General features: G+C 35.5%; 2 protein-coding genes and 1 non-coding gene across 3 annotated transcripts; 1 reads left to right on the forward strand and 2 right to left on the reverse strand.

The window, feature by feature from the left end:
* Window positions 1-227: 227 nt before the first annotated feature.
* Window positions 228-308, forward strand: TRNAL-CAG (transfer RNA leucine (anticodon CAG)). The gene has a single exon. It is a non-coding gene; the product is annotated as a tRNA-Leu (tRNA).
* Window positions 309-3,899: 3,591 nt separating this feature from the next.
* LOC142633898 (uncharacterized protein At4g02000-like) lies at window positions 3,900-4,598 on the reverse strand. The gene is made up of 2 exons (XM_075808159.1): window positions 4,535-4,598; window positions 3,900-4,306 (listed from the first exon to the last, which is right to left on the reverse strand). Exons 1-2 carry the CDS (start codon window positions 4,596-4,598, stop codon window positions 3,900-3,902), a joined length of 471 nt encoding a protein of 156 aa, XP_075664274.1.
* Window positions 4,599-7,420: 2,822 nt separating this feature from the next.
* On the reverse strand, window positions 7,421-9,740 carry LOC142611564 (large ribosomal subunit protein eL34). The gene is made up of 4 exons (XM_075783633.1): window positions 9,543-9,740; window positions 9,256-9,335; window positions 7,843-7,952; window positions 7,421-7,741 (listed from the first exon to the last, which is right to left on the reverse strand). The coding sequence occupies exons 1-4, from the start codon at window positions 9,619-9,621 to the stop codon at window positions 7,648-7,650; spliced, it is 363 nt and encodes a 120-aa protein (XP_075639748.1). The 5' UTR covers window positions 9,622-9,740; the 3' UTR covers window positions 7,421-7,647.
* Between the last annotated feature and the right edge of the window lie 2,856 nt (window positions 9,741-12,596).

Genomic DNA, 12,596 nt, shown 5'->3' on the forward strand with positions numbered 1-12,596 from the left:
AGAATTTTGATGCATTCCATTACTTTATTTATTTTTCTAAATCACTACTTTATTTTTGGTTTTGTTGTTAGGTAGTTGGAAAAGTAGTTGGGACTGTCAATGAAAGCAAGTATAAGCATAACCCAAACAATGGATTGCGAAGCCCATTAGCGCCATTTTTGGGTTGGGCGTTTTTATAATATATCTCCCTGAAATATAAATTAATTGTAGAATTTTACAACAACAACGTCAAGATGGCCGAGTTGGTCTAAGGCGCCAGTTTCAGGTACTGGTCCGAAAGGGCATGGGTTCGAATCCCATTCTTGACAGTCACTATTTTTTTTCTAGTCAACTTGGTAAAGAGTATATTAACCAACCATTTTTCATAATTATTGGGTTAACTATAATATGGTGGGGAAGTGGGTTGAGTGGACGTGAACCAATGCCATTATTACTTTTTTTTTAAAAAATTTAATTCGATGCATTTAATGAGAAAATATATATTCAAAGCTTTGCCATTGAGGTATTTTCGTTCTTCTAACAATGATATTGATTTTCTTTATTTTTTTATAAATAAAAAAAAACAATAAGATTGATTTTATATTGAAGGTTGAAACTTTCAAATAAATTTATTAGATTTTAATTTTCTAAATTGTGGTGTTAATTGGTCTTTTTTTTTTTTCCCTTTTTTCTTTTTAACTGAATTTGAATGGCAGATTGAAATGTTTTATATTTCAAGAAAAAACACATATTTAAAAGAAGAAGAAAATTTTATTAGAAAGCACTATTTAGATTACTATTTCTTATTTGTTTGTTTGTTATATAAGAATTTTTAATGTATTAAAATAATAAATTAGAAAAATAGTTGAAAATGGAGAGCTTCCATAAAGATTGATAGGAAGTCCCTCCTATATTAAGTTACAATTACACATAATAATTGGCAACCAAGAGATCCAATCATAGGAAAGACATGATATGATTCACACTCACTTATTGAGTGAAAATGCGTATTGAGAAGGAACGTTCTTTTTTCTTCAGACTTCATCTTGAATGGACTTCAACACGGACCTCATACTCATAGGAGAGTTAGATATACCATTGAACTAAAGGGTTCTTGACTAATCAAGCATGTACAAAATCTTGTAGGCATACCATTGAATCAAGACCTCTTGACTTGAGCATGGACATAAGTCTTTCATTTTAGCTCTTCTTTGATTCAATAGCTCGACGAGCATGGGCATTGGTCACGTATTCTAGCTCTTCTGACATGAAGGTTACACTCGCCTAAAAAGTATTAAACTTAATTGTATATAGACACCAATACAGTGTTTACAGCACTAGCACTCCAAATCCCCAGTATAATTTTTTTTTTTTTTTTTTTTGGCTGAATAAATACTTTATTACTCAACAAACTCGACTTGAAACAGGGGAGAAACAAAAAGATCGGGCCTGGACCTATCTCTAACAAAGGCCTGAGATACATGAGAAGACAGTTTGGAGATTGGAACCGGCCCAGACCAGTTTACAAGAGCTGCCCATTGGGCGAGCAAGCGTGCAAATACATTACCCTTTCTATGAACAAAAGAAAATTCAACATTTGAAAAAAAATTAGCAAAGAACAAAATATCTTCTAAAATAGACCTGATACTCCAATGCCGGGTTACAATTGACTTTTTCAACGGCTCAATGACATTCCAAGCATCACCTTCCAAGATTATATTCTAAAATCCTTCATTCACTGCACACCTCATGGCATACCAAGCAGCTCTTGCTTCCCCTAGCAAGGAATTCCCACTCTTAAATTACTCTGACCTTGCCAACAAAAAGTTGCCAGCTGCATCTCTTCCCACAACTGCAACTATGGTTCTCTCTTCACGAATTGTAGCATCAAAATTTAGCTTAATCCAGGTCTTTGGAGAGGGAGACCAGACCACATCTTTGGATGGTCTCTTATTTTGCTCCTTCCAAGCTTCTTTATGCTCCATGAAGACTCTAAAAATTTGCCTGGAAAGATCTATTGGATCACTTTTGGAACCCTCCACTCTAGCTTTATTTCTAGCCATCCATAAATGATCACAGAGAATGGTAGCATAAAGCTGGAAGTCTTTGACAGATTCTTCATTCAACCCCAACATGGATTTTGGATTTAAAATCACCTTAAGCCAATCCCAGATAGATAGAGAGGATAACTTACTCATATATATATAGGCCATAGGGCTAGTAACCAAAGCTGAATAGCCCAATCACACTGCAAAAACAAATGCTCAAAAGATTCAGGGGCATTATTACACAAAAAGCAATTCAAGGAAGAAATGGTAAATCTACTGTTAAGAACAGAACAAGTTGGAAGAATGTTCCAACACATTTCCACAAAAGGTTTTTAAGTCTGGCATTTACTTTCAACTTCCATAAATCCTTCCAATCTTTACTGAGCATGTGAGGGTGGCTTGGAGAATTCAGCCCACTAATAGCATTATCAGCGAATTTCACTGAAAACTTGCCTGAAGGAGTAAGAGACCAGAATACTTGGTCGTTCATGGTTTGATGAGATAGATGGATGTTTAGGATTTTACTTACTGTAGAAGGTTCACATAGTATTGAAAGTTTACCTCTATCCCATTGTCTGGTATCCTGAATAATCAGATCTGCTACCAAGTGAACATCAATAGAAATACTGCTTCTTGTTTGAGGGATGAACCTTGGCTCGTTAGGGACCCATGGATCTTCAAAGATCCAAGTGTTAAGGCCATTGCCAATTCTATGGCACAACCCTTTACTAATAACCTTCCTACACTCAAAGATACTTTGCGACGCCCAAGAAGCACCCTTCGGAATAGGCATTTTCATGAAGTTTCTGTTCTTCTTGAAAGCTAACACCCACATTTTATCACTGTTATTGACCACATCCCAAGTCATTTTTACCACCAAAGTTTTATTCATGTCTGCTATTTTTTTTAATGCCAAGTCCTCCAACGTTTTTGGGAGTGCATATCGAATCCCAACTTTTAAGGTAGCAACCTTCTTACTATCATCCATTGTACCCCACCAAAATCTTTGGCTAAGGGAATCAAGTTTTGAACAAACTTCATTTGGGAGGATTAGGGATGAAGCTTGATAAGATGAAGTGGAGGAGGCCATAGATGAGATGAGTGTCGCTCGCCCAGCTTGAGAGAGAGTTTATCATTTTCTACCCTTGCAGCCTTTGCTTAACCTTCTCAATAATCTCTTCAGCTACTGTTTTTTTGTCTTTGCTAAAGGCGATTGGAATACCAAGATATTTCTCCTTCTTACTTGAGGCATTAATTCCAATAGACTTTGCTAGCTAAGATTTTAGATAGTGAGGAGTATTTCTGCTAAAAATTATAACAGATTTAAAAAAGTTTATCTCCAGGCAAAATTTTATCCTTTCTAAATTTTCCTCATTAGCTTAAGCAAAAATAAAAAGATCATTCGCAAATTGCAGATGAGTAATAGGAGTTAGATCTCTAGCCAGCTTAAAACCATTTATCCCATTACACAAGGCTTCCCTCTCAATCAATCGAGCCAAAACCTCCCCTGCTAAAACAAAAAGGAAGGGAGAAAGGGGATCACCCTGCCTCACCCCTCTTTGAGGTCTAAAAAACCCGAACGGACTTCCATTTATAAGGATGGAGAAGGATGTTATAGAAACACGTTGCATAACCCATTGTATCCAACCTTTCAAAGTTTGTCAAGGAGCTTCTCGAGCCTTCCACCTGCCTTTCCTCAGTTACTACTTCACTTTGCGCGTACTCAACACGCTTTTCTTCTACATGAATCTTTGAATTTTGCTGCTTTGCTATACCTTCTTCAGCCATGAATTCAACCCACCTTGTTTTTCTTCTCCCTAAAGGTTCTGCCTTCATCCAATGCCCGAATCCATATGGCTCTTTTGATGGAACTTAGGCATCTATGTGATTAACTTCCAAGCATCTAGCCTTTAAATGCCCCAACCTACCACATTTAAAGCAGAATTCAGCCACTCTCTCATACTTAAATTGGATCCACAAATCAGGTTGAGGACTTCTATCAAGATAAAATCCACTCCAAAGTGGGTCATCTACCTTAACTTCCACTTTGACTCTTAGAAATTTGCTCATCCAAACTTCCTTATTGCCTGTGAAGTCTACATCTAACACTTCTCCTACTAGTGCCCCAATCTTAACTGCATTTTCTTTTGACATGTATTCAATGGGGAGGTTATGTACTTGCATCCAAATCTGTAGGCTTGGAAAGTCTAGATCTTCCACCACCTTATTCTGATTCCACTGCTTTAAAATGAGAGGGAAACCCTCAATATTCCACGGCTCTAATTCCACAATTCATCTTTTATCACCTTCGCATGCAAATTTAAATAGGAATACATTTTCTCTAAGATCTACTATATGGACCCCTCTTGATGTTCACCATGCCTTTAAGATGATAGTTTTCATTGCATTTTTGTTAATACTCCTGTCTACCAATAGCTTACCCACTAACCCGGTATTGTATAATTATTCCACCGCTTTCTCACTTGCTTTTAACTTCAAGGATTTACCTGAGAATCTTAACTTGTTGAATTCAACATTGAGTGCTTCCACCAATTCATCTTGTTGAGACATTGCAGCTATAAATCCGTGGTAAAGGGGTAAACCCCCAAACCACTAGATCAGAAAATCCCTAACCAAAAAGAGGATTCAAAAGAAACTGAGCCTTTTTGGCTAATGTGGATAGAAGATAAGACAAAATAGATGGAGGTAGAAGTATGAGAAGGTTGAGAAAAGAGATTTAGGGAGGATATAGATGACAAAATGAGCAAAAAAAAAAGCTGTGAGACCTCGAGACAAGCTCAGGTCAGAGAAACCTTGGTATCAACCCAAGGAGTTAAGTTGCCAAAGCAACGAGTTCCCAAATCCCCAATATAATTGGTTTAATAGTTAATGTAATTGTGCATAATGGCATAAAGGTTGCGCATTTCATTTTACAGAGCAGTTAATAAGAACTTTCTTTTCCATTTCAAACTATAAAGACCATTTTAGAAACATTTATATTTCAATAAATTAGGAGTAGTAGATATAAAATTAGCCAAAATCTGATTTTACCAAATAAGACTCAATAACTTATTTTAAATTAAGATGATATAATATAATAACCATCTTCTTTTTTTCTTTTCTTTTTTTGAGAAGGAATATATAATAACAATCAAATTGTCAAAAACTTTTAACTTTTAGTTTTCTATATTTTGTATCAGTATTATTTATTTTATTTATTTTATTTATTATTATTATTTAATTAAATAAAGTTAGGGCACGTTTAATAGACTGTAATAAACATTGTGATACAATAACTAATCCTAAAGTTTAGTTATACAATTGTTTGGTAAAATTTTTATTACAAAGAATAATTATTCTTTATAAATAGTTATTCCTTAAAACGAGAAATAATCATTCTTTACTAAAAGGTCTTAATTCTTATTTTTTCACCTAATAATACACAATTAAAAAAATTCCCAAAAAATCCCCTCTTAGCCACTTCTCCAAAATTTTCATCTCCCTCTTAAAATTTTTCTATCTCCCTCCCTTTTGAAATAATTTATGTCCCTCCTCACAGAAATTTTAATCTCCTACTACTAGAGATCTTCTATTTCTACAGGTACGGCCTTTCTCTCCCCCTTAGTTGCTGCTCTCTCTTCTTAAGAATTTTTTTTCTGCCCTACTAGATCTCTGCAATTTCACAGGTACTGCCTCCCTTTTTCTCTCTCTCTGCTATTTTTTTTGCGTTTTCAAAAACTTGTTGGTGTCCTTTATGCGCTTCAAAAACAAGCTTAAAAGGACAGAACAAGCAAGAAACTTTATTTGCAATTGAATACTGTTCTGAAATTATATATTTTTTTGTTCTGAAACTTTTGATTTATGTTTGTGATTTCAAAAACAATAAAATAGGAAACAAACAGATAAAGGGGATAGAGTTGGAAACAATTCAAAGTCTGCTAAGAAGATAAACACCAGAAGATATATAATAGATGATATGTATATGATTCAAACTTATATTTAAATATGCCTATTTATCACTTGTAAATTTATTTAAATTATAGACTTAATGTAAATTGTAAAGTGCTATTTATACATTAAATGAAAATCACTCTGGTACGATTGACAAACTAAAGTTTCTCAAATATTTTCATATAGCCTGTTTATGTGCTGCTTTTCATTCTTCTCTCTTCGGAGAAAAATTGAGATTCTTATCGTTCATATTGGGGAAAATTTGAGATTGGGAAAAAATAAAATCATCTCAACTCTTATCGTTCATATTTATTCTTTCTTTAAATTATCATTTTGTTCAATTATTAAAATTGTGTCTAACCTTTGTATATTATTTACATTTTATTTATCAACTTCCAATTTTCTTTGTTAGTATTTTAGCTGCATTATGATTTGTTTTGTCTTTCTAGATATGGAATCAGATACACTTAATTCTCAAGGCCTTAATAAATGAAAGTGGACTCCTATTGAAGATTTGAAACTAGTGGAGGCTTTGATAGAAGATCACCTTGAAAGGGAAGGTAATCCTAAGAATAAGTTTTAAGCCCGGATATTTGAAAGTCTTGGAAAGACAGATTTCTACCAAATTACCTCTTGCTAAATTAAGAGCAAAACCACATATTAAATCAAGGTTGAGGACTTAGATAAAATTGAATTTTTTACCATTGTTCAAGTAAGATTGTAGTTTGTTGGTCAAATTTTACAACTGGGACACTTGATTGAAGACCCACAAGAATTTTTGAAAGACCAATTGATTACTTATGCAGCTACTTCTATACACTGAAATGAGAGCAATTTTATTTACGAAAAAGAAGACGAAGAGAGATTGGGTTTGTTGGAGGTCCTCGGTTCATTAAACTAATCCTTATCAAGTGTATTTGTAATTTTATAATAAAGGTGTTTAAAACAAATTAATTTAAAGTACTTTTCTTCAATTGTTTTCAGGATTCTATCACCAAAAAAATGAATAGTAATAAGTATTATATTACAATATCTTGTATTCCTTCTAATACCTATTCCTATGTAATCACCATTATAGTCTACCAAACGTGCCCTTAAATTTTTTGCAAATTAGTCAGCTTTTAATTTTTATCACACATTTTAAATGTAAAAAATACAAATTTCACTGTGAAAAAGGACATGCACCCCAGTCAACCAGAAATGATAAGCACATGGCATCCTAGAAGTCGGTCTACCATGCACAAGGCGCATGTATACTAGGGTAAAATTAAAAGAATCACCAACCAGCTAATGGCATTTAGAACAGCAAAAGATTTGGCCATTTGGGAGACCAATTGTAATTCTGGCAGCAGATGACAAAAGCCGATTGACTTTAAAAATTAAACATACAAAATCAAACAGAAATGAATATCAAATCCAGTAATATTACTAGAAAAATCAAATTCCAAGGCAATGCCATCAATGCAAATATTATCATTAAAGAAGAACCAGATAAATAATTTGTCATCAGAGTAAACAAATAAGTAGTCAGGTAGCAAACAAGCAAAAATTAAAAAGCATTCAAATATCGTTTAACATTTCATCAACACCAACCTAATTCAAAATTTCTCTAGACTCTCAAAAGCATATTTCATAACTCAAGTAACTATTGCTTTATCATCCACTCATTTTAACTCTTTGAGGCTATCTTTTCCTTTGCCTTTTGAATCTTCAAAACCTTTTTCACAATCTTTTGCTCTTCAACCAAGAAGGCTCGGATTATCCTACACAACAACAAAAAAAACAAAAAAATATTAACTCAGAACATGCTCTATTGACTCTTAAAAAGAATAGAACACAATCATTAGGTGCTATGACAACATACCTCTCCCTAACTGCACTACCAGAGAGCACGCCACCATATGCCCGATTCACAGTCCTTCGGTTTCTAGGCAATCTAGACCTTTTGTATTCAGCAGGTCTCAAGTGAGGAATCTACAGAGAGACCAACATTGAATTAGATTTGGCTTACCTCTTATCATGAATATGATGATCATAGAATCTTTTAAGCAAAGCAAACAGGAAACTTCTTTAATTGTGACAATCATGATACCTCTCTCTCATACACACATGCAAGTCAACAGAAATGCACAATAAATGCTTTTTGAACGCTCCCATTATGAATCCCCCAGAGTCAAAACCAACTTCAGGCCACACCATATATAGCTCTTCTTATAGATTTTATGGTCTTAATAATTGTAGTAGCATGTGATAGTTTGAGATAAATGCAGCATCTCCATTCTCAAGAGGAAAGGAATATAATAAGAATAAATAACTTGGCAACAAAAGAGTATATTTTCACATTTACCATCTAAATTTACCTAAACGTTACATAACTTTGTAATAAATTGCTAATTAGAGAAAATAAAATCAGTAACGGTTCACACGTAAGTAAACTTGTTCAGGGTCAAGCTCAATTCCCAGCAGCACCATCACTTTCTTGGTTTGGGGATTGGGGGGATCCTCCCAAGAAATAATTACTCTCCAATGTCAAAATTGACTTCAAAATATGCAATGCAACTGTTGATCCATACATTCTTGTGCCTCAAAAGTGTGCTAAATATCACAGACATTACGGTTACAAAATATAATTCAGGGCACAACACTACATATTAAACACCATAACACAATGCAGACACTGCTTGATCAAAAATGAAGTTCAAATAAATGTTAGATGTGAGTTCCAAGGCTTTTGGTAAAAGGCAATGTAAAAGTACAAAATCAATATTACAATACTTTGTGACCAGCTACAACAAAATCCACAAAATTGCAAGAAGCATGCATAAGAATTACTATTAGGTAAAAATGAAAATCATTTCCTCCACCCTTAGCATCTTGCCTTCTCATGTCTTTTAGAATGTCATCTCTCTATGAACAATATCAAATTCTCTAAACAAAATTCTAATTGGACAAGCTAAAATGAGCTGAGCGTATTAATACCTCACATAGGAACCACATATATACACATTTCCAAGATTGAAACTTATTATCACCAAAATGGACTCATGCCTATCTCACATCAATTACTATACCCCTAACTAACACAATACCACAAATTAGGCTCCCATAATCAGACAAAACAAACAATGACAACAACAACAACAACAGTGCACAACAACAGTGCACTTGTATATTATCACATCAACCACTACACAAGTTATAGATCAATCAAAGACGCATTTTCAGATTTAGCAAAAGACCCAAAACACCAAAACACAAATATGTAGATACTACATACCCCTTGGATTCTCTTGCCAGTGACAGGGCACTTGGGTCCACTTGCCCTCTTCTTAGTGGTCTGATACACCAACTTCCCACCTTAAAAATCCACCCAAAAAACACAAACATTAACACAAACCCATATCAAAAAATCAAACCCAAACCTCAAAAATCGACAAACAAACACAAACCCATATCCAAAAAATCCAAACTCAAACACCATTTTCAAAACAAAAACAAAAACAAAAACAAAAACCAAATATCAAAAATTTAAGATTTTTAAGCAAAGTTCAGTGGTTTGTTTACCAGGGGTCTTGACGACCCGGTGCTGGTTGGACTTGGTGGCGTAGCTGTGGCGCTTACGATAGGTGAGCCGCTGCACCATTTTCAGGCACTCTCTGCTTGAGGCTGTCTCAGATGGGTATGTGTTTTTGTGTGTGAGAGTGAAAAACAAAAGGGTTATGGTGGTTTGAAGAAAGTGTATAAATAGGGTTTTGGGTCTAAGAAGCCCTAGATCTGACGGTTCTGGTGAGATTGGGATTATTATAATAACGGTTAGGATTAAGTTAAAAGTTATGGGGCCTAGACGAAGGTTTATGGTATGTGATGTGGGCCGGACTATTTTTTTTTCTAAATTATAGTATGGGCTTGGACGAGAGGGTGCAATGGAAATTTATGTGGCCTAAATTTCTTGTAAATAATGCCCTATTATTGAAACAAGCCTAATAATTGTCATCCTAATAAATAAAAAAAATCCCCAAATTCATTAGGTGTGTTTGGCCCAAAACGTTAGCCTTTTTTTTTTCTTGGGAATGTTTTTTTAAATTAAAAAAATTAGAATAAATTAGTTTTTATCTTTTTGTAACACATTTACATAGCTACTAAAAACTATATTTTTTTTTATAGTTACTATTCAAATAAACTATCAAAATTTACGGTTCCCAAATGAACCCGTATACATCGAAAAAATCTTGTCCAATGAATGTACAAAACTCACATCTCTATAGAGTAAGGAAGGTGATTGGTAAAGTAATCTTAAGGATAACTTTTTTGGTTGACAACGATACGTAGTGATTTAAATTTTTATGCTTTTAGTCATGTACATATATTCAATAGTGGGTTGTGTAATTAAAGACCTGAAGTATCTAGGATACTCATCTGTTTGGGAGATTTAATATATATATATATATATATATATATATATATATATATATATATATATAAAATTTAGTTACAAAATTGATTGTAACTTTAGATTACAACCTTACTCAATATCTTTTTATTAAAGCTGAATTGATTGTAACTTTAGATTACAACCTTACTCAATATTTTTTTATTAAAGCTGAATTTTGACAAATTCACTGTGAGGGAAAAATAAATAATATATATATATATATATATATATATATATATATATATATATATATATTAGGCCCGATTTGGTGGTGTAAGTCTGTTCAAGCAAAGCATTTGAGGCCCACAAGCCAGTTCACTCTACAAAGGGAGAAGGAGTTGTCCGAGGAGGAGTATCTTCTCGGATGGGCCCTAGAAAGGCCATGGGACGTGCTAAAGGATTTAGAGGCAGAATTCTGGAAGATCTGTTAGGTAAAGGCGTGATCTAAGCAGTCGTTAGAAGGAAGAACGTGCGAGGAATATCAAAGGAAAAAAGCTGCTACCATCGCATTAAAGACCCTGCACCTACCTCCTTGGCCGCATTAATGGAGAAATAACCTCTGAACAGTAATATTCAGCCTTCCAGCTAATATTTGAAGACTTCAAGAAGGTAGTGGATGGGACAAGTATCTATTTGGAAAATCTGTGCTACACGTGGAAAAAAGAAAAAGAAAAAAAGAAGAAGAGGGATATAAGAGGACAGGAGAGGTATGAAGATGGGGGATGGAAGACTTGAACACCAATTGTAATCTTTTGCTTAAAGAAAGAAAGGCAATACAAGTAGCCCTCGGCTTACGTCTAAAGAGAGTTTTTTTTGTCATATTCATCTATTATTTGCATAGATCGCAGCATTTTAGTCTGTTTATTAACTCTCCAATATCCCTAACCTAGGTTTCAAACCCATACTCTACAAATTTTATTGTATAAGACTCTTTGGACCTAGGTCCATCTAGTGATTGGACCGGGTACAAATTGTGCACTTACAATTGGCGCCGTCTATAGGGATCTAGTGTTGAAGGAATTGGAACATCATGGCATTCTTAGGTTCGCATCATGCAAAGTCTCAGGGGTCCTAGCGCGAAGATCATTTTGAGCGTCTTGAGCGTCGGAAGGATCGAGAGGGAAGTGTGCATACAGTACACCCTGATGCAAGCCATTCGCGTGGTAGAAGCAGGGCCACCTATGAGGATGATGCCAAGACCATGCAGAGGGAGATTGACCACCTTAAGAAAAAACTACGCCGTGTCAGATGAAGGCGGGCTTCACCTCCTTCCAATCCTTCCTCTAGGGGGTCCTAGGGAAGCAGTTACCGTCCAAAGTCCAGGACTCCCCCTAGCGAAACCTTCTCTTACGAGAAGGACGAGCTTTCAGGTCGTAAGCATAAGAAGTTTCCCTCTAGGGGCTTGGGAAACGATGCTATGAGCCGAGCGTTGCACCAACTTTCCAAGTCACCCTTCTCACGCAAGATCGAGAAGGGAAGGCTCCTACAGCGGTTCACCCAGCCCACCTTCACCATCTATAATGGCAGGACAGACCCAGTCGAACACGTGAGCCATTTTAATCAGAGGATGGCGGTACATTCTCATAACGAAACTTTGATGTGCAAAGTCTTTCCCTCTAGCCTGGGACCTGTTGCTATGAGATGGTTTAACGGACTAAAGTCGGGGTCTGTTGATTCTTTCATGGAACTCACTAGGGCATTCGCGTCTCGATTCATCACATGCAGCAGAGTCCCTCGGCCTTTGGACTCATTATTATCCATGGCCATGAGGGAGGGTGAGACTTTGAAAACATACTCTGACAGATACTAGGAGATGTTTAATGAAATCGATGGCGATTTTGACAAGGTGGCGATTAACACTTTTAAGGCGGGCCTCCCAACTGATCATGACTTAAGGAAATCTCTGATTAAAAAGCCTGTGCGGAGTGTACGTTGGCTCATGGATCACATTGACGAGTATAAAAGGGTTGAGGAAGAACAACAACAAGGTAAGGGTAAGGCGAAGGTTATCCCCTCATGAGAGGAGGGATTTCAGGTCGAATAGATACCATAACAATAAGCCGATAAGAGATTTCTCAAGGCAATCTAGTTCAGCCAATCCTCAAGTAGTTAATACTGTATTCCGAGAACCAGTGCACCAATTCCTAGAGAAAGTCCGGAAGGAACCCTATTTCAAGTGGCCTCGT

The sequence above is a fragment of the Castanea sativa genome, chromosome 1 (assembly GCF_040712315.1).
Source record: "Castanea sativa cultivar Marrone di Chiusa Pesio chromosome 1, ASM4071231v1".
Classification (NCBI taxonomy): domain Eukaryota; kingdom Viridiplantae; phylum Streptophyta; class Magnoliopsida; order Fagales; family Fagaceae; genus Castanea; species Castanea sativa.

Coding starts and splice junctions, on each gene's coding strand:
- LOC142633898 (XM_075808159.1), bottom strand. CDS start 4,598: ATGTCTCAACAAGATGAATTGGTGGAAGCACTCAATGTTGAATTCAAC. Junction 4,307..4,534: donor CAACAAGTTAAGATTCTCAG/GTAAATCCTTGA, acceptor TTGTGGAATTAG/AGCCGTGGAATATTGAGGGT.
- LOC142611564 (XM_075783633.1), bottom strand. CDS start 9,621: ATGGTGCAGCGGCTCACCTATCGTAAGCGCCACAGCTACGCCACCAAG. Junction 9,336..9,542: donor CCGGGTCGTCAAGACCCCTG/GTAAACAAACCA, acceptor TGGATTTTTAAG/GTGGGAAGTTGGTGTATCAG. Junction 7,742..7,842: donor GGTAGTGCAGTTAGGGAGAG/GTATGTTGTCAT, acceptor GTTGTTGTGTAG/GATAATCCGAGCCTTCTTGG.